Raw genomic sequence first — 21,373 nt, forward strand, 5'->3', positions numbered from 1 at the left:
TTCCATTAGTGAGCTAAGAATAATTTCAGATATATTATAACACACTGATCTCTAGTACAGCATTACTGTACTCGACGAAGCTGCTGAAGTAGTATTTGTCTATCCCACTAGATAGCCTAGCGCCACATGGACTTTTCCTCCCTATGGAGTGCACTGGGTAAGTTATGTTAATTTATGGCGTCTGCACCTAATCAGTGCACTATACCTTAAGTAAGCAGTCATTTGGGACAGATCCTGCGTCCTGTACTACTGAGCGTTGACTCATCATAAGAACAAGTAAGTTGTAAAGAAGAAGAACCGACCGAGGCGTGATGTGAGGGGGCAGACCCACATGCACTTCGTGGGCTCCCGTGATTGGTCGCTTCGTCGGCTTGTGGGCCAATCAGAGACAGCCATCTGTTCACCCATGCTTCTCTGAACGTAGCGATAAACCCCACTCGACCTGGCTTAGGCGGACACACCACGGGGGGACGAAGGCAGAGGAGGAAGACCGGTGCATGTTTAATAAGCGAAAATGCAAAACTTTGCATTGTTCACGATATTTTTCGTAGCGTTGTCGACGTTTTATGTCGACGCAGCTGTCTACTTTAAAGAGCAGTTCCTCGACGGTGGTAAGTTGGCTTAACATTTCTTGTAAGTGTCTTCAGGCAGCCTAGCAAAGTGGCTAGCGACCTGGTTGGCTTCGGTATCTAATTACTAGCTAGCCACAAACAGTGCAACCAAGGAGTGCTGAGTGTTTTGGAGTGTTTTGGTTGTCTTTCAGCAAGTTGAGGGTCTGATGAGTGTCAAAGAAGGTCTATCAGACCGTCCTAGGTGTAGATGGATGGATAGATGGATGGATAGCTAGCCAGCTAGCTTGCTTTCTCGAGATGTTCGTTGATGGTTTGCAGAAATAAGCAGAGGAACAGCTCATTTATTGACCTGCCTTGGTCAGTATGGCAGTTCTAGCTAGCTAACTAGCTATAACCTCTTTGCTGAGCCACAAAAGCTGAAGTTGGCTTAGGATTTGTCAGCTTTATGTTCCAACACCCCGTTCCACCTTAAATCGTGCAGTAGTTTCATTAAACAGCTGCACCAGTTAAGGTGGAGCGGAAAGTTGGAATAAGAAAGTGACTAAAAATAAAGAAGCAGCAAACTTTCACTTTGTGGCTCAAGCTGCTAGCTATAATAAACCGATAGGTTGAGCCATGAACAAGTAGCTACAGGTACTTTTGCTTTTAAACGAACGTAAAGAAACGACAGGTCAGTGAGACACCCATCGAATCGAAAGTAAAAGGTAGCTTCAGCGTTAACGACCCGCAGTGTTCATGCAGCCACTCGCAGGGTTTGCCTAAGGGGACTTTCTTAAGCAGGAAGTTTCTTACAGGACAGTAGAAAGGTCCATCCATTTCCTCTAAATCGAGGCTGGAATGCCATCTAGCCTGTTTGAGTTTCCTGTAAGTGTACTGAAATCTTGATGAATGTAATATGACTATTTTTCTGTTGTTAAAGTGTCCTCTAAATAATAAATAAGTCAAATTTATTTGGCTTGAGTTTGTCCTAGCACTAACCTTGACTGACCACTTTCTATTCAATACTTTCAGACGAGTGGAAGAGCCGGTGGGTGAACTCTGAGCACAAATCTGACTATGGAAATTTTAAACTTACCTCTGGAAACTTCTACGGTGATGTGGAGAAAGACAAAGGTGAGCCTGTTGCTGTCTATCATATCACCATGATATTCTTGCTATGAATGAATACAAGCTAGTAACTCTCCTGTGCTCGATGCTCATTCAGTTTTATTCCAGTCCTTGCAGTCTAACTGAAATGTGCAAGACCTTAAAGGTGATGTGTTCTGAAGGTGGAAGGAACCGCAGCTTTTAAGGCGGATTTTTTTTTGTGGGGGGGCTTCTAGCTTGCTGTGTTCAACCATGTAGAAGCAAATGTGTGAGTGTATAGCCCCCACAAATCCACCCAAAGCTGTTGTAGTTCATCAGTTCCCCCTACCTTTAAGATATGTCATTGGAAAGCGAGGTATTGAAATTTAGCTGCAGTGCTCCTTAAATGGAACGGGGCAGTCAAGCTAATTTGGCTAAGATTCAGTGGAAGGTGAACTGTACCTTTTGAATGACTGCCTGAAGCTGGTGTTGACAATTCCCAGTTCCCAGGGGGGCACAGCACAGCAGGGTGTATTTATTTTTTTCCATGCCCCACCAGACACAATTAACTAATCTGCTAATTGCCAGCTCGGTGTGTGTTTGCGCAGGAGCAGCCGAATGCTAAATGGTAAAGGTTGTTGTTTTTGTTTCAGGTCTGCAAACTAGCCAGGATGCCCGCTTTTACGCCACATCCGCCCGCTTTGAGCCCTTCAGCAACGAGGGCAAAACCTTGGTGATCCAGTTCTCTGTGAAACACGAGCAGAAGATTGACTGCGGAGGTGGCTACGTCAAAGTCTTCCCTGCTGACCTCGACCAGGCCAACATGCATGGAGATTCTCAGTACTATATCATGTTCGGTAGGTATTAATTAGGCACCACATCGTTTGCGATTTTGGGAGAGATATTAGACTGGTGGTGTTAAGACAGCTTTTTAAATGAATTCAACAGGGCCTGATATCTGTGGCTACAGCACCAAGAAAGTTCATGTCATCTTCAACTACAAGGGCAAGAATCATCTCATCAAGAAGGACATCAAGTGTAAAGTAAGTGTTTATTAATGCATGTACGTTTAATCATTCAACCCCTGAAACCCCAGCCTTATTACACCTTACAGCAGACCATTCCGGGCACAGTTTTGTGCTCAAGTGCACCTGATTCAACTTTAGTAGGTTTAGTAGGTCTCTTACAGGAGGTAAGAGCAAATCAGCAAACAGTTCCAAATGCTGCCCCCTGTTGCCCAACCCTGCCTTAGAGCCTAATATTTAGTTCCTACAATTACTACAGAACAAACTACTTATTCTTCAGGACTGGAAAGTGGGTAATAGTTGTTGCCTTGCTAGCAGGTTTTGGCTCTTGAGGGGTTGCTAAGGGGTTAAACACTGAACATATATATGGGCACACATTTAAATTCCTGGCTCTCATAACTAAATAACTTTCATATTAGTTTCTCAGTTGTTACTGAATAGTTATTATTAAGGTTATTATTAATAATCATTTTATTATTTCAGTGTATTAAATGCATTAAAGGCAATTTTCCTTTCTGACATGCTATTTCTGTTAAACTGCTTGGATAAGAGTGGTTCATACAAAACCATTGGTTTGAATAGAAGCCATTACATCAACTTGAGTGAAAACAAGCTCTTGGATCAAAAGCTTGCTCTAAAGTCTTTTAGACTGCTCATGATCAACATTCTTCTGGCCAGGTCAACATTAACCATAGTTTCTCCTGTTTTTTCCTGCCAGGATGATGAGCTGACTCACCTGTACACACTGATCCTGAATCCAGATCAGACCTATGAGGTGAAGATTGACAACGAGAAGGTGGAGTCAGGCTCTCTGGAGGAGGACTGGGACATTCTGCCTCCAAAGAAGATCAAAGACCCAGAGGCCAAGAAGCCTGAGGACTGGGACGACCGTGCCAAGATCGATGACGAAACTGATACCAAGCCTGAGGTGAAACCAGCACTTTGACCATTTTACTCACTTGAATAGTCCTTTAGACAATGCTTTTGCTGATGCTGTCCTACTTTAATTGCAGGTATATAAAAGTGGGCTATTTTTGCTTTTTCTGTCTCAAACATTATGGAAAGAGTCTAATCAATCACCAAGCATTTGCTTTCCATTGTTGCTTTCCATTGTTGGATGTTAAAATATGAGTGCCATCTATAACTGGCCTTTTGTTTTTTTGCTCAGGATTGGGACAAGCCTGAGAACATTCCAGATCCAGATGCTAAGAAGCCTGAAGACTGGGATGAGGACATGGATGGAGAATGGGAGCCACCTATGATCCCCAACCCAGAGTACAAGGTACATGCTCCATTTGCATTAGTCAAGAAACTTCCTGTCCATGGTTTTCTTGTTTTTCTTGTTCCAGTTCGTTTGGTTTCACCCTGTAGGTTAATAGCTCTAGTTCCCTGATGGATATTAAAACCCTTGGGTCAAATGCATGTGCTATATCTATACCTTTACCTTTTTTCTTGCAGGGAGAATGGAAACCCAAGCAGATTGATAACCCCAACTACAAAGGAGCCTGGGTGCACCCTGAGATCGACAACCCTGAGTACAGCCCTGATGCTGAGATTTACAAGTTTGACAAAATTGGAGTCCTTGGATTGGATCTTTGGCAGGTGTGTGGGAAAACGTCCAATAGTTACAGTGCTGTTTATTTGCATCTGGAAGGTCTGACATTGGGATTCTTATAGCACAATTAACAAAATGACCTAGTCGATCACAGGGCTTGTTTACGTCATTGCAGCCTTCCGTGATGACCATATTGCAAATATCTCTATACACTGATCAGCCATAACATTCTCACCACTGATCAATTAAATGAAAAACACTGATTATCTTCATCTACAGTGGCATCTGTCAAGGCAGGCTGTGCTAGGCAGCAAGTGAACAGTCAGGCTTAAAGAATCTGCAGCTAATGTCTTGGTGCCAGATACCACAGGATGCCTTCAGTGGTCTATCTGAGTCCATGCCTCGAATCCTTTGTGGTGGCACAAGTGAACCTAATCTATATTGGGCAGGTGATGCTAATGTTATGGCTGATTGGTGACAAAGCCATATTAAAAAGTGCAAACTTGTATATTCAGCTCCGACCAAGAGTACTTTTGAACTCTGTGCTTTTAGAAACTATAATGTACATATATAATGTATATAAATGTATAATGGTACTAGTCAAGCTAACCTATTTTCTATGATCTCAGGTCAAGTCTGGTACCATTTTTGACAACTTCCTGATCACAGACGACCTGAAGACCGCAGATGAATTTGCAAAAGAAACCTGGGGAGTTACTAAGGTACTGTTTATAGTTCAGCATTTTAAAATGATGGTAACTGTTAATTCTACAAAGCTGCTGTTACACTAGGTTTTGTGGAAGTTCATCCTGAGGTCATGTCTCTTGTCGCTCATGCTTTAATGCATATTGCCTTTAAACTTAAGGTTTAACTCTTAAACAGCGGAGTGTTTTAAACTTGCTCGCTTTCGCTGCAGGGCCCAGAGAAGAAAATGAAGGAGGAGCAAGATGAAAAGAAGCGAAAGGAAGAAGAAGAAAAGAACAAGGAGCAGGACACGGTGGCAGAGGAAGATGGAGAGGAAGAAGAGGATGGCGATGGGGGTGACGACGAGGAGGAGGAAGAGACGGAAGAGCCTGAGACTGATGGAGAGGACGGCGAGGCTACACCTAAAGACGAACTGTAAACTCTGAAGTGGTACAACAATTTGCAGTCACCATGGCAACTGCAGGGCATCTTTTTAACAGCGATGCTAATAGGAATGTGACCATCTTTTGGTCATCAGGGGTTTTTTGTTTGTTTGTTTGTTTTTTATTTTAAATATGGGGACAGAAGGGAGGGTAGCAGTTGGATATTTTCATGATTTCTTGGTTAGTTAGCTGGCTAACTTAAGCCCAGAGTGACCATAGTCCAGTAGAAATGTCCTGTACCCCTTTTTGGCTTGAGTTATCCAGCTAACGAAGCTATCCTGTGTCGTGAAACGCCTATGGAAATATGTCCGGTCTGAACCCTAGAAATGTAAAGCTGTTGGGGCTTTTGTGGGAGGTGGGGATGGGACATGGGTTTAGAGATGAATGGCCTGGGATGTTTCTTATATTTTGTCCTATTACCTCATCAAAAAGCTGTCAGTTACAAACAAACAAATCCAACTATTTTACCCAGAGGATCAATTTCACTAGATAATAGCAAATCTATATTGTTCCACAGTGTGACAAGCCCTCACACAGATGAATTCTTGAATTTACTCGATTGTAAATAAGTTGGTTACTGGTTGAAGCCTACAGCTCACAGAAAAGGGGTTTCTGCAGAGTGAGAGTGTGTTGACCAATGCTAGAGAGATTGAATGTTTGCAGGAGATTGTATCAATTGAAGAAATTAGGTTAATCAGTTTTTAGTTTGTACTGTAGTCAGTATGTAAATTCAGAACTGAAATACCCCCTTCCTTTGGCACTGATTTACCACCCCCCCACCCCCACCCCCCTTTCATTAAACCACAAGCTTAAGTTTTTTTTTTTTTTTTTTGCTCTGTTAAAAATGAGATTCAGTTGTTCCAGCTCTATTTATTCAGCCAGCCTGTCCTCTTTCTATTCAGCTGGTGTACATTAATTCTGTTGTTCACAAAATACTGCATTTTTCTGTTTAGCTGTTTTGTTGTGATCATGACAACTTCTTGAAATAATTTTTATTTTACAGACCCATACAGCAGTCCTATAAACTCATGACAGGCCTGCAAACCTTGTCTCTATACACTGTGAAAGTAATGACCAACAGGGCCAGAATGAAATTCCTAATTTGTACTTGGACGATTGTGTTTAGAAGCTACAGCAGATCAGGCTTGGTTTTCAAAAATGTGTCTCAACACAAACCGCATTAACATGTAGAGCAGTTCAGGTTTTCAGTCTCGCCTTTAGCCACAAATGTGCTGTTAATGCTGTGGTACTTTTTGCAAACTTGTCTCAGTCCTTACATGTTTTGTCACCATAATTGATGCCAAAGTTTTAATAAATAAATTTATTAATGAATTGAGTGGGAGTCGTGTCCATATAACATGCATGGGCCTTGTGATGCTGGTGTGAATGGAGGCTTTCGCCCATAATTACATCTAGAACGTAGAACAGGACAGCTATTAATGCTTCATCCATACGGGCTTTCGCGTTTGGCAGGATCTACATTACAAAGTACGTTACAAACCATTGGGACACCTGCCCATTCATTGTTACTTCACAAATCAATTGTGTATTGATTCAAGTGTGTTTTTGCACAAGATTAGTAATGCATCCATTTCAATACTTCTAGAGATCTTCAAAGGGAGAATGTCACTAACAACCAATCGCATATAATCAGACTCAGTTGAAATGCGCTGCAAGGACAAAAGTATTGGGGCACCTGCTCATTCATTGTTTTTCAATGGCATTAAAAAAAGATTATATCCTGCTGTTGTTTGAGTAACTGTCTCTACTGTTCATGGAAGAAGGCTTTCTTCTACGTTTTGGAGCACTGCTGTGAGGATTTGATTGCATTCGGTGACGAGTGTTCGCAAGGTCACGATGTTGGATAATCACCACCCCACCTCATTCCCAGCTCCACAACTTGAAGTAGCCGAATGCATTCCTTAGAAGGGGTGTCCACAAACATTTGGACAGATAGGGTATCTAAGCTCTATATTTTCTGAGTGGACAGCAGAGTGCTTCTTTAAGTTGCTCTGAGTTAGAGCATCTGCTAAATGCCATCACTGTAAATAACACATACTGATGATTTTAGTACAGTTACATTTTCTGCAGTTCAAGGATAGTTTCCATGTCTACCAGAGGGGGCAACAAAAGGTATGTTAGTTATGAGAAATAAATGTTCAACTAAAATTAATTAAATTAATTGATTTATTAAAATAATGAACTTAATATAACCATAAGCTACAGCTTCTGCAAAAGCCACCAGCATCGTAGACGACCCCACCCACCTCTTCTCACACAGGCTCTTCTCACTGCTGCCTCCGATCCATCACCGCCAGACTCTCAAACAGCTTCTGCCCCCAATCTGTCAGACTTCTCAACACACAAGGACTGATCTGAGACCCTTGTTCACCTCACGCACACACACATAGGAAATAAATCCTCCTAAAATCTGTCTCTATAGAAACATCATAAGCAGTACAGAGGTGTGTGTGTGTGTGTGTGTGTGTGTGTGTAACAGCTGAATTTTCCAAGGAACAGAATTAGAGCCTTTCTGCACTTCCAAATCTGGCCACAAGATGGAGACATTTCACTATACATGGCGTGCATATGTACACACGTGTAGAGGGGAAAGTGCTGCACCCAAGCTGGGTCAGTTTAGAATAAAGGGGTGCAGCCACGTAGGATTAAAAAGTGAAGAAACTATATGTAGGTATGATTTCTAGGGTGACATATTGTATTAATGTGTAGCCAGTGTATCTAGAAACAGATGAAGGGTCTCACATGAAAACCAGAGCTTGATATTATGTGGTTCTGGACCTGGAGGGCCACAGTCAAGCACAGTTTGCTAATGTCCATGTTCAAACACACCCACTAAACCTGAAAATTAACAGATTAATTAAAGCTGATATGTGTGAGTAGGGAGATCACCAAACTTTAGGACACAGGCCCTTCAGGGCTGGATCGGAGGCCTCTGTGGCTGCATTCCTATAGGGAGGATCCCTCCTTGTTTTGATTCAGGAGCTTTATGCCAGTGCTGTGGATGAAACGTTACATTGGTGGTTACTTTTAGGAGGTCAGTACAGGGGACATGGGAAATAAATACCAGCCTCATGATTAATGATTATTTTACAGGATGCACACTCCCTGTTTATTTGCGTAAATCAATGTCTGTAGAAATAACATATTGAAGAAACATGCAGTGTGTGCAAAAGTAATGGCACGTTAGATATAATATGCATATAGTATTGTGTAGCACGTGCACTCTTGTTTGCATCATTTTATAAATAAAAAGAAATTAATTAATTTATTATATTTTAATGTTATATATTTCATGAGGTATATAAGTAATCTCGCTCATATATAACTTCTATACCTGCTTTGTAAATAAAATAAAAATAAAAATAAATAAATAAATAGAGGAAATAACTAATAAACGGCTCGTGCTTGAACTACATGCTGGTTTAAAACTGACACCTTCGAGGCGCGTTCACGATGCGCGCGCCGTGCACGCGCACAGAAGTAGGAAATATGGCGGCGCTCATGTCACTGACTCAGGTAATGTTTTTAAAGTTCGGCTTGATTCTGGTCTGTGTGTGAAACTTCAGGCAACTCCAGGCGAGCGTGTTCTTCGGCTGTGAAGGTTGCTTCGTGGCTGGGGGGCTCGGCTGGGTGGGCAGTGGGAGAGGTTTTCGTGTCCTCAGTGGAGAAGAGGAGTGAGCGGCTAAGCTAGTTAGTGTTGTCAGTCTGAGCGCTGGGCTGGACCGAGGCTCGCTCAGACACAAACTGCGCTTCAACTTCGAGCTGAAGTCACTTATTTTAGCGTGGAGTCTGTGAGTAAAGGCCTTATCAGTCGTCGTTGAACGTGAAAGTGCTTTTCTGGAGTTTTAAACTGGAGTCTGGTCGCCATTCGCTCCATCTTTCCCAGCCGCCCGGATCCTCCAGACAACCCGGGGACTAGTAGAGGCTCGGCTGACAGACCGGTTATGGTAACAGCAGCAGCGTTTGGCCTTATTCTCACTCCGAGCTCTGTAAAGCAGCCTAATCTCTCACTCAGGTAAAATGCACTCAAGTGGAAGTTAAAGTACACTATGTCCAAATGTTTGTGGACATAGCTAGCTACTTTTATTAAGTTGCACCCATTGCTGACAGAGATGTTCAGATGCACACACAGCTTGTCTAGTCCCTGTAAAGATGATTTGCCAATAGGACCCTCTGGAGCTGATAAAATGAACCTATTGGCACCATGCCTTCCAATACCAGGTGTGAGCATGAGGGGTATACAGCCCCCCAGCATTGAGCTGTGTACACTGGGATGATGGTTGGTGCTCCATCCAATACTTTTGAGTGAGGTGGGGTGACAATCATCCAACATAAAGGTAAAGGTGCACGTATTTGTCACTGTACAGTGTGGACTGGGCAGTGAGTACACACACACACACGCGCACCCAGAGCGGTGGGCAGCCAACTCCAGCACCCGGGGAGCAGAGAGGGTAAAGGGCCTTGCCGAGGGTAAAGTGGCAGCTTGCCGAGCCCGGGAATCGAACCCACAACCTTGTTATCAATATCCCGGCACTCTAACCGCTGAGCCCCGTAACATCCTGGCCTAACTAACGCTCTTTTCACTGATTGCAATCAAATCCTCATGGCAATGTTTTAAAATACTATATACACTTTGTAATACTCTTGATTATAGAAGAAACAAATTGAGAAATTAATAAGCAGGTGTCCTAATACTTTTGTCCGTCTGTGGGACCTTTAAAAGAACAATTTCTGAAGAAGCACATTAGCAGGGTACAAAACTCTGGAGGTTCTGAGTTTCTAGTAGATCTAGTGTGAAATACTGATGCCTTTTTGCAAGTTGATGGTTTTGTCATTAAATATGAACTAAATTAAAATAACTGAATTAATTTAAAAAGGTCTCTATCAAAGCTGTTTGTCTAATCAAGTTGTGTGTGGATTTGCTGGAGTTTCTACTCAAATCCCATTCCCTCCAGTGAGGGATAAAACTGCAGGCCTGCATGTTTGTGGCCTATCGCAAAGCAGCACAGCTGCTAAACAGCCCATTGCAAATTCAACAGACTCTCTGTCTCTGTTCAAACACCTCCATGTTCTCCTCGGCCTCGTATTCACTAAAACTCTTGTTGTTGTTGTTGTTATTTATGTATTTTTGTCGTCTTTATGGTTTATCTGATGTTTATTGTTTACATGTTCAATCCCACTGTGGTCTGTAAGCGTCTTTGAGTGTTTGAAAAGCACTATAATAGGGTTGTAACAGTATTATATATATTATATTATATATACAGTATTCCACACTACTACTTCTACTTCTTTTTCATATTCATATTATCAGATACAGTTTCTTACAATTTTATATAAATCTATTTTAATAAAATTTTATGTAAAAAGTGATGACTAAAAAATAATAAATGAACAAGCAGCACATGATGTAGAGCTTTTTGAACTAATTTCATTATAGATTAATTTGCTAATTACTTTCTCCATTAACTGATTGACTGATATGCACGTAATGTCATTTTCCCAAATTATTGTCCCAATGTCACACAGCCCTAATCACTATACAATACAATATTGTCATATTTCCCACCTCCAGACATGCTGCAGCTTTGCTAGATGTTTCCCTTCTTCATGTTGTTGACTTTCCACATTTCTGTGCTTTTTTTAGTTGTCAAGTGGCAACCCTGCATATGAGAATTTATACAGACAGGTAAGGTCACTTGTCTTGTTTCTCATATTTTCAATTTCCTAAAATTCAAAAAGCTTATATACAGTGTTTAATTTTGGATTGCACTAGGAATGGGCAAAATGGCAAACAAAAATATATACAGTATGCATGTAATCGCTGACTTACTACATCACTAGCAACAGATTCTTAAAAACTACTATTCAGATACTGTCCAGTACTAAGTACAGTAATTTTTATTCAACATCTGCTGCTTTTCATCTAATTAAACCAGTCTAATTACACTGTTTATAATACAACCTGCAGCTGATCAGAGTTTGTTGAGCACTAACAGTATCCTCAATATGCTTAGAAAAGCACATTGTCTATCACAATAACACAATTCATCGAGCTGTAGTTGCCACCCAGTTTTAGGATGGGTCAGTGTGCTGCCATGTTAAACTCCCTGTATGCTGTTGCCCCTGTGTGTATCTCCCCTTTGCTTGGTTGATACAGGTGGATCCTGGAAACACAGGAAAGGTCGGAGCAGTTGAAGCAGCTCAGTTCTTGAAGAAGTCAGGCTTGTCAGACAGTACTTTGGGGAAAGTAAGCTCTGAATCATTGAAACTAGTCATTCATTTCTAAGATTTGCGCAATAAACATATAACAGGGTTGGTGTTTTCTCACTTGAAGAGTGTTGGTCCAGTGCTGACCTAATTCTTAAATGTCTACTGTCATGTGGTAGTGATGTAACAAGACTCTTAATGTCTGTATATTGGTTTTCTAATCATGTTAATAGCTTTTTGTCAGATTATACAGTAACACGTTCAATATTTCCTCAGATATGGGACTTGTCAGACCCGGAAGGAAAAGGCTACCTGGACAAGCGGGTAAGCTAGACACTGTACATTGGGTTATTTGACCTTTTCTAAGACTGTACCTTTCTCTATCTTTCTGTCTTGTCCGTTCCTTTCTGTCTCCTCTACTGCCTTACCTATCCACAGGTATTGTTAATAGTTAATCATATTGTGCGTTATTGTGTGCCTCTTTCTTGGGTTACTTTAAACTCCGCCCTCTTCTGCTTTATAGGGTTTCTTCACCGCCCTCAGGCTAGTGGCCTCAGCACAGAGTGGCAATGATGTCAGCCAGAGCAGTTTCACCCAGACTGTGTCAATACCTACCCCTAAATTTGTGAGTATCTCCTTAAAGAGAGAATTCAGCCAAAATGACTGATGAAACTATTGTCACGTCGACTGTAAACATGCTTGTTTACCTCCTACAGTGATGCCACAGTAGTCTCTAGAGTCAGATTTACAGGTTTAAAGACTAGGAAGACCCCCTTCTGATTACGTATTATGGAAATGGGCAGAACCTTTTAAGTCTTTAATGCCTAACGTGGGCCAATACGTTAGTTCTTCACACTCCAACCATGTATTAAATTCATAGCAGTTATCGATAAATTAGTAGTTATTAAATAAAAGGTCTCTGACCAAACTGATGATGCTGTAAATGTGCCTATTAGATGCACACCTACATACATAAAAGCTAGTCTTCGTTGCTGTTGGTTTTAAAACACCCTTATGCGAGAATTTATCGCTCCTGGCAAGTGGAATTTGCACTTTGAGACCCCTGCATTTCTGAACAAGCTGAGAGATACAGAACAAAAGTAAAAGATTAATGTGGACTGAGGCAGTAGAGTAAAATTAGAGGATTTTACATAAATAAAATTACATTTATTATTCTGCCCGCTACACCAAAGTTACATAGTTTAGTAGCAGTGTGCTGAGCACAGAGTAGAAGTGATGGAGAAGCTGATCTGTCAGTTGTAGTCAGTGGAGTAAATAATTTTGAAGCTGTTATTTTAGGGTAAAATGCTACATAAATGAAAATGCTAAACATTACAATCTGCATCAGTAATGTTGTGCTGTTACACTTCTTTTTTTTTTTAACTGGAAGAAAGCTTTGTAAAATATCTTTATTGCCCTTTTAATTCATATTTAAGGTGTGCTGGAGGATGAACATGAACAAGTATTATTTATTACTTCTTTAGTATAATAAAAAATCATGTGGTATACTTAGTAAAGATGATTTGTTAGAATAATTAAAATTTGTTCATCTGCTGTTGGTTTACAGAGAGACAGCGCCAGTCCATCTCTAATATCTACAGCTACTAGTGACTCCGCTTGGACAATGAAGGTTAGAATTGTTGGCTTTATTTGTCCTGTGCTAGCTCATGTGCACCACACCTCAAAATGCAAAGAAAATGTGTTTTCTGTCATCTTTGCTCAAAGAGCCATAACTTATACCTGCCTTTAAACAGCTTCTGACTTTTGGCTGCATAGCTGAGTACAAAGGGCGGGGACAGTTTATAGGAATCATTGACAATACCGCGTGTTGTCACTCCCCTCACACCACCCCACCTATCATTGAGTGGAAACACGAGTTGTTACCCCTGTTTGCAGCTGCAGGCCAGTACTCCAGCTCTGACTCTGTCTGGGAAAACCCTCTCTCCATCAGCCCGTCAAATCCACTGGGATAAAATCACATTCCGCCCTAAATAAATCTCTCCTGCACAACCGGTTTCATTTAGAAATCTGTCATGTTACAAATTCACTTGGATTTTAAACAGCAAGGAAGGGGCTTGTGGGCATAAGAAATAGGTTTTATGGAAACATGAGGAGTGCAGAATGCTGTATTGCAGTTATAGAGCTAAATATCACAATGCGATAGTTATGATAATGCTAATGTTTTAGGATCGGCAGATAAATGTTAAAAAAGAAGTACTCACAGATGTTTCAATTTGACTGCTATTTAAATGAATGTTTGATGTATTAATTGAATATTGGTGTATTTATTGGAAAAGCTGAATTTATATTTTTATTATGCTGTGTGCACAAAAGTATTGGGACACCCGCTCATTTATTGTTTTCCCTGCTTTTGTTGGAGCAACTGTCTCTACTGTCCAGCACCATCCATCATTCCAAAGAACACAGTTCCACTGCTCCACAGCTCAATGCTGGGGGGCTTTATACCCCTCTAGCCCAGGGCTGGCATTGGGCATGGTGCCAATAGGTTCATGCTTTATCTGTACTTCAGTACAGGAATTAGACAAGATGTGTGTGCATTTGCACATCTGTGTTAGCAATAATTTAATGGCATTTATTATTATTTTGTAAATATTATTAATAACATTTAGACATATCATGTACTTTAAGTTGCCCTTCAGTACTTGTTTAACAAAAGTAACTATACTTTTACCCAAGTGTGGGTGTAGTAGAGCTTTTTTTTTTTTAAATAAATGGTTACAGTAGTACTCTTGCTGCTTGCTAAGTATGTTTTGCTCCTAAAGAAGTCAGCTGTGTCTCTCATTTATCTCTACAACTAGTATGATGACCGAGCGAAATACGATGGCATATTTGAGAGTCTCTTGCCTGTCAAAGGCCTTCTCTCAGGAGATAAGGTGAAACCGGTCCTCATTAATTCTAACCTGCCCCTAGATGTCCTTGGGAAGGTAAGTTTTTCACTCTTTATTAACCTTTGCTATTACATCATTATATATGTTGGTTGTTATTATTATAGATGTGCTCTGTGGGCTATGTTTTTAGTGCAATCTAGTTCTCTAGGACCCTTAGCCGGTCCTCTTTTTTATTTTCATCCAGCTCTTTACCAGAGTCTGATGAACAATGACTGTAGAATGTTGCTAATGTGGCGCAGGCGTGTTGGGGACTGGAATGCAACTGAAATGTGGCCTGACTGGGTCTCCCCGAGGACTATATTTTGTAGCTATAAACCGTGCATCTTGAATTTTTGTTTCTTTTCTGTTAGATTTGGGATCTCAGTGACATTGATAAGGATGGGCACTTGGATAAAGACGAGTTTGCAGTGGTAAGTGAATGTCTGACTAAACTATAGTTCATCAAATTTTCTGTTAAAGTGCTAATAATGTCAGTATACTTCAATATTAAAAATACTTTATTTTAATGGTGTACTTTCATAAAGTTAAACGCTCTAATGAACTGATTTTAATGGATCAGGTGTCAGCCATGTTAGGCTTGATTTACCTCAGCGTTGACTGTGGATTCTAGCGCAGTACTTGTGTTATAAATTAAAAAAATATAAAATAAAATTAAAAAGTGCAGGTATTATAGGTGACATATAGTCAGCTATGTTATGTTTATGTTTACATCCATAAATAGCTCATGGGTTATTCACAGTCTTCAGATTATGACTCTGCTGTCCTTCATTAGCTTTTTAGATACACTACCAAGCTTTGTTTTTAGAGTGTGCTGATGCAAATGCTATAAAAATCAGTGGCGTGTTTACAATGTGTTTTGCAAATGAGTTGCAAATCAGATGGTACACTGTATGTCTAAATGCTTGTGGACACTCCTTTTAAATGAATGTGTTTAGCTTTTTTAAAGTTTAACTCATTGTTGACACAGATCTGCAGATGTGCATACACACATAGCATATCTAGTCCCTGTAGAGATGTATTGCCAATACAATAGGTCTAGATAGGAGGTCATAAACATGAACCTATTAGCATTACTCCTAATGCCTTGTGTGGGCTAGAGGGGTATAAATCCCCCCAGCATTGAGCTGTGTGTTTTCTGGAATGAGGCTGCTCCATGCAATACTTTTGGGATGAGTTTGGGGTTGAGGTGGGGTGGTGATCATCCAACATCCTGACCACCATTTTTAATGAAATGCAATCAAATCCTCACAGTAATGCTTTAAAATTAAGTAGAAGGCCTTTTCTGGACAGTAGAGACAGTTACTTCCACAAAAGCAGGACAAACAAAGGAGTGGATGTCTTAATACTTTTGTCCATATATTTTATGTGATATTAAGATAACTATAAGCAATTATCCAAGTACGTATGTATTTGTGTAATTCTTGGTGTGCTCTGGAACTTTTTTTTGCTTTATTTCCTCAGGCCATGCATTTGGTTTACCGAGCCAGAGAGAAAGAACCCATTCCCTCCATCCTTCCCTCTTCCCTCATTCCTCCATCCAAGCATAAGAAGGTAGGGGGTGCTCTGCCTGGCTCCGTGCCTGTGCTGCCTTCTAGCCCTTTCCTCATGATGGACAGCCTACGGTCCACCACACACCTCTCGAAGAGTCCTCTGACCACTGCCTCCGGTCTCTCACCATCAAACTCCTTTAGAAGCTCAAGCCCCAGTCCTAGCCCCAGCCCAGCACCATTGCAGGTATACACACACACACACACACACACACACACATACATTGTCACTTTTCACAGGCATTAAAAACCTATAGAGCAGTTAACTACAATGGTAAACATATAGCATTGACATTACATTGCCACATATGACAGTTATAATGTTACCTATATAAAAGCCTAAGGATCATCTTAATGCCTTGATTCATCCAAACTCATAGCATCTCATCTGGAGCATCTGAGGCTTTTTAGAATGCGAAGTGCAAAGGGGTTAAGGGTGTGTGATTCAGGACTAGGCCTTATCCTGGAAACTAACCTAGAAGACCTTTTCACACATACCTGCACAGTTTACCTGCACAAAATCTAGAACCACTTCCATAAAACTAGTTGTCTAGTTTGTAAAGAGAAGGGGCACAAAACAGGAAATGTATTTTGCACCTGATTCAGAATATAATGCTGTCACATTAACTGATTCACCCAACTTCAATACAGTACTAATGGAGATAAAAAGCATGTGAAGGGCGATCGCCACTAGCAACAATCGGACTCATTTGAAATTGTTGGGATCTAGTGAGATCAAGAGGCTGGATGATCACAGGTTCATGTTTATGTGCTCTAGAGTTCTATTCTATTGACAGTACTTCTCTACAGGGACTAGATAAAATGTGTGTGTGTGTGTGTGTGTGTGTGTGTGTGTGTGTGTGTGTGTGTGTGTGTGTGTGATGTGTAGACATCTGAATCTAGCTAACTAGATATATTTGAGTAATGGTTCACATTATGTTAAGTGAGACTTTTATGGCAAACGTGTGCTTCTGCATTCAATAGCATTTAAGGCAGATGAAAGGCCAACACTGATAACATTTAACAAATGATAATATTGTACAGTCCAGAAACAGAAGCACATTGATTTTAAAGCATTTAATAAAAAACTTGTGTGGTTGTAAAAACCTTGCCACTCAGGAAAGACAAACTTTCCCACCCAGCCAGATAATCCTGCTTGTGCCAACTACCAAAGGCTGAGTCATGACATAGGCCTTGCCTGATATGGTCAGATGCCTGTTGGACTGAATAAGCTTTTGTGACATACTTAGTGAAGTCACAAACTTCGATTTTCCAAATCACTTGTTGGCTTTTGCCATGCTGGTGTCACAGAAGTATGCACTGCTAGATCAACTAGACAACTAGATCAGATCTAGATTTTTGAGGGTATTTTGAAGAATCAAGGTATTCAGATAATCCAACAAAAGTCGGTTATTTTGGGAAAGACCGTGACCTTATTGATTTGCTACTGTGTTTTTCACATGTATCGCAAAGTGTATCACTAGGGATGTGCCCATGCTGTGCAGTCCTACTATTCCTACTAGTCCTACTATTAACGGTAGTGATGACCCAGATGACCTAGGTATTATAAATACATGTACAAATTGTTGCTGTAATGCACAAAGCTTGGATCTCCAAAATGTCAACTTAACAGATGAAGAAATACAAACTTTCAATGGAAATTTCATTTCATTTTAGAGCACTACCATGTTTCTACGCTCATTGTCTATTTTATCACCTCCATGTGCCGTATAGAAGCACTTTATAGCTCTATAATTCCAGTCTGTAGTCCATCAGTTACTCTGCATACTTTGTTAGCCTCCTTTCACCCTGTTATTGAATGGACAGGACTGACCACCACAAAGCAGGTAGTATTTGGGTGGTGGGTTCTTCTCAGCACTGCAGTGACACAGACCTGGTAATGGTGTGCTAGTGTGTGTTGTGCTGGTAGGAGCAGATAAGACACAGCAGAGTCAGTGCTGGACTGAGAATAGTCCACCAATCTGAAATATTCACACAACAGTGCCTAAGAATGGTCTGTGGTGGTCCTGTGGGGTCCTGACCATTGAAGAACAGGATGAAAAGAGACTTACGAATTATGCAGAAAAACAGATGGACAACAGTTTGGAATTATACTATAATTATTTATTATTATTATTATTATTATTATTACATGCACTTATCTGTGATTCTATAAAAGCCTATTTTTAAAGCGCTTGAATGTCAGTTTTAGATCTCCATGCCTTGCTCTCTTCAGTTTTACCCAAACCAGTTTCTCCACATTCTACTAGCCTTACACCCCATTCCTTTTGTATTCACACAGTCATTGTTACTTTCTGTATATTGCAACACCTGGAGGGCTCTGCCTTTTTTCTGGGCTTTTCTGTTACGCTGGAATTGTTTGAGTCATAATTGATGAATATTTCTGTGTGAAATAAGCTGCATGTTTAGACTGAATCACTGGAAGAAGTGTGTTGTGTGTGTATGTATGTGTTTTAGCCTGTCTCGCTGAACTGGGTGGTGCCTCCGGAGGACAGAGAGCAATACGAGGAAATCTTTGAGCTGGCTGACTCAGATTTTGATGGCATGGTGGGAGGAGGGGAAGTTAAGGACATTTTCATAAACTCAGGACTGCCCCAGACTGTGCTGGCCCACATCTGGTGAGAGGCTGGCAAACAGTTCAAGTCCCCACTAAATTGCTGTAACAGGTTCCCGGCTTCTAATGGCACCACAACACTTAATTACAAGTTTATCAGTGCATCAGTGTATCCTTTAATATATGGAGTTCTCTGCAGAGGTATTGGGCACCTAGGCACATTATTTAAAACCATTCATCTGTAAAAACTCCAGATTGCATTAGAACAGACGCAAGTAAACTGAAATACGCCAAAAAGTAACAAGACTGATTTCGAAGCAAGCAGTTTAGATCTTGTGAGCTAGTTTGGAGATTAAAGCTTTGTTCTGGGTTTTTCCTGGATGCCCCCTACAAGAGTGTGAATTTGATCAATTCCCTTACCAGCTTACCTGGTTTAACATCATTAAAGCAGCAGTATGTAGCATTTTTTTTACCTTAAAGTAGCAGCTTTAAAATCATGCTGATGTTCCACTGACAAAATGGGGAGAATAACATCTCTATCACTGCTATTTGCGGTTCGGCACGTTGCTCAGTGAAGTGGCCTGAGTCATATTTGTGTAAAATTCTGTAAAATTACTCTTTTGCTTTATCCCACATTATTTATTTATTTTTTTACTTCAGATGCCGGTTCTGTATCTATCAGCTTGTAAAATGCATGTAAATTGCATGTCCCTAAGGGGTTGCAAGGTGCGATATCCATTTCTGACTGCAGGGGGAGCCTCATAGCAAGAAATGTAATTTTTCTCATAACGCTGCTTTAACTAGTGATTTATCAAACCAGTTGTTGGATAACTATAGCTATAAATAATACTAGACGTCCATGAGGGTGAGATTCGGAGATGTTTTAATTAGCACAGTGACGTCAAACCACTACTTTTTGTAGGAATGTTTTTAGTGTTTTTATTCTAATATTTAGCAAATAAACACTTACTGCCCAAACGAGAAGCTTTATAATAGTTTTTTGCGGGTGCCTAAATCTTTTGCACAGTATCATGTTTCATTCTTTTTTTATTTTAAAATTAAAACCTAAATGAAAATGTTTATTTATTATTTAATTACCAGTCTATGCATGATGAATGATTTCCCCACAAGTACAAGCATACCAGCTGAAGCACCTGTTCGGTTATCCTCTGTCTGTCTCTTCACCTCTTTCTATGTGTGTCTAGGTCCTTGGCTGACACTAAATCTACAGGCAAGCTAACGAAAGAGCAGTTCTGTCTGGCTATGCACCTTATCCAGCAGAAGGTCAAAGGGACTGACCCTCCTCAGAGTCTGACACCTGAAATGATTCCCCCCTCAGAGAGGGGATCTGCAGCTTCTGCTGCCCCTACAGTGAGTACATGAACACAACAAACACTCAATTGACTTTTATGGTGTGGTCGAGGATTTTTTTTTTACTTGATCATGAAAGTGTTACTGAGCATACTTCCATTCTTCTTTCTCTTGTCTTGTCCTCCCTCTCATTCTTAGACAATTCCATCAGAATTCTCCTCCTCAGTAGGATTTGAATTGGCTGGACTGTCCATGTCCAGTGTATCTAGAGTAAGTGACTAAGTCTTTTTCTTCCCTAGTGTTGCACCTGATGCACCAATTTCTGTGAAATTGTGGTAAATACTGCCACCTTGTGTTTATCTAAATGCATTTTACAGCATCTACACAGCTATGTTACCAAGTAATTGTCTGAAGTATTAGTGAGTGCATTTTAGGCAGCATATGTGTTACTTTCTGTTTGTTTGTTTTAATCTTCTGTTTTTCCTCTTCCCATAGGACAGCAGTAGTGCAGTGGGACCAGTGGAGTTGACTGGAATTAAAGAGCTAGACAACATTAGCCAGGAAATCTCTCAGTTGCAGAGGTGAGACAAATGTTGCACTGTGGAGAAAGATGGGATGACGTGCTTCTATTTACATTAGTGTGAAAAATGGTTTTACGTTAGTGTGTTTTTGCTTGTAAAACACTCTATATCATTAAAATAGATTAAAGAAAACTCCAACAAAAAATAATGTAAATGTAACAAGAATCTCCCATTCTGAAGAAAGTGGTTGAGATCTTGTGTGCTAGTTTGAAGAACAAAGCTTAGATACCCCTATTGCCAGCTTACCTGATTCATTACCTGAAGTGCCTAAGTACAATACTTAAAAAATATATATATTTTCTATAAGCTCCCCCTGGTGGACCACAGAGGTATTTAAAGGTCTATCATTAGCCTGTAAATATTTAGGGTATGATCATCATGGTTTTGAAGGTTTGATTGATTCTTATAAGAATGATAATGAGCGTAATATCATTCTAATATTATTGCATATCACTCTGAAGCCTTCAAACCTAAACTGATAAGCTGAAGCTAAGCTTTTTTTGTCACTGAATTCTGCATATTTCTAATATTTGTCCACTTTCTATCTGTAATTGTATAATTCAGTCATTAAAATGCAAACAACGTAATTCAGAGTGTATTGGTGTAAAATGGTTCTTTGCACAGAACCTTAATGACTCATGATTTCTCAGTGGTGATTATACAAACCAAGGGTCACCACGTCTGCAATGCACTTAAACTCCTGAATTTGCATGTGTTATTTGTTTTGGCAGCGAGAAGCGCAGCATAGAGCAGGAGATCAGACAGAAGGAGGAGGCCCTGCGACAGAAGAACAGCGAAGTTCATGTAAGTCCCGGACTGAAATTTAGATATTTGCCACCTTCATTAGTACCTGTGTGCACAGCAGTATATGCTGCATT

The 21,373-nt window shown here is 40.4% G+C and overlaps 2 protein-coding genes across 3 annotated transcripts in view; both read left to right on the forward strand.

Moving 5' to 3' along the window:
• Positions 1–431: 431 nt before the first annotated feature.
• calr3b (calreticulin 3b) lies at positions 432–6,676 on the forward strand. Its single transcript, XM_072669004.1, has 9 exons — positions 432–611; positions 1,584–1,685; positions 2,291–2,494; positions 2,586–2,680; positions 3,381–3,590; positions 3,831–3,944; positions 4,121–4,264; positions 4,847–4,939; positions 5,134–6,676. The coding sequence occupies exons 1-9, from the start codon at positions 515–517 to the stop codon at positions 5,338–5,340; spliced, it is 1,266 nt and encodes a 421-aa protein (XP_072525105.1). The 5' UTR covers positions 432–514; the 3' UTR covers positions 5,341–6,676.
• Positions 6,677–8,852: 2,176 nt separating this feature from the next.
• The window catches only part of eps15l1b (epidermal growth factor receptor pathway substrate 15-like 1b), a 36,766-nt gene continuing 24,245 nt past the window's right edge, over positions 8,853–21,373 (forward strand). For both annotated transcript variants that reach the window (XM_072668674.1, XM_072668675.1), the window contains exons 1-14: positions 8,853–8,881; positions 11,010–11,051; positions 11,523–11,612; positions 11,849–11,896; positions 12,096–12,197; positions 13,140–13,202; positions 14,392–14,517; positions 14,832–14,891; positions 15,943–16,215; positions 18,507–18,667; positions 19,809–19,974; positions 20,113–20,184; positions 20,410–20,495; positions 21,227–21,299. In XM_072668674.1, coding sequence (XP_072524775.1) covers positions 8,855–8,881; positions 11,010–11,051; positions 11,523–11,612; positions 11,849–11,896; positions 12,096–12,197; positions 13,140–13,202; positions 14,392–14,517; positions 14,832–14,891; positions 15,943–16,215; positions 18,507–18,667; positions 19,809–19,974; positions 20,113–20,184; positions 20,410–20,495; positions 21,227–21,299 — 1,389 coding nt within the window. In that variant the 5' untranslated portion in view covers positions 8,853–8,854. The remainder of the gene's footprint in view (positions 8,882–11,009; positions 11,052–11,522; positions 11,613–11,848; positions 11,897–12,095; positions 12,198–13,139; positions 13,203–14,391; positions 14,518–14,831; positions 14,892–15,942; positions 16,216–18,506; positions 18,668–19,808; positions 19,975–20,112; positions 20,185–20,409; positions 20,496–21,226; positions 21,300–21,373) is intronic.

This window comes from Salminus brasiliensis, chromosome 23 (assembly GCF_030463535.1).
Source record: "Salminus brasiliensis chromosome 23, fSalBra1.hap2, whole genome shotgun sequence".
Taxonomy (NCBI): Eukaryota; Metazoa; Chordata; class Actinopteri; order Characiformes; family Bryconidae; genus Salminus; species Salminus brasiliensis.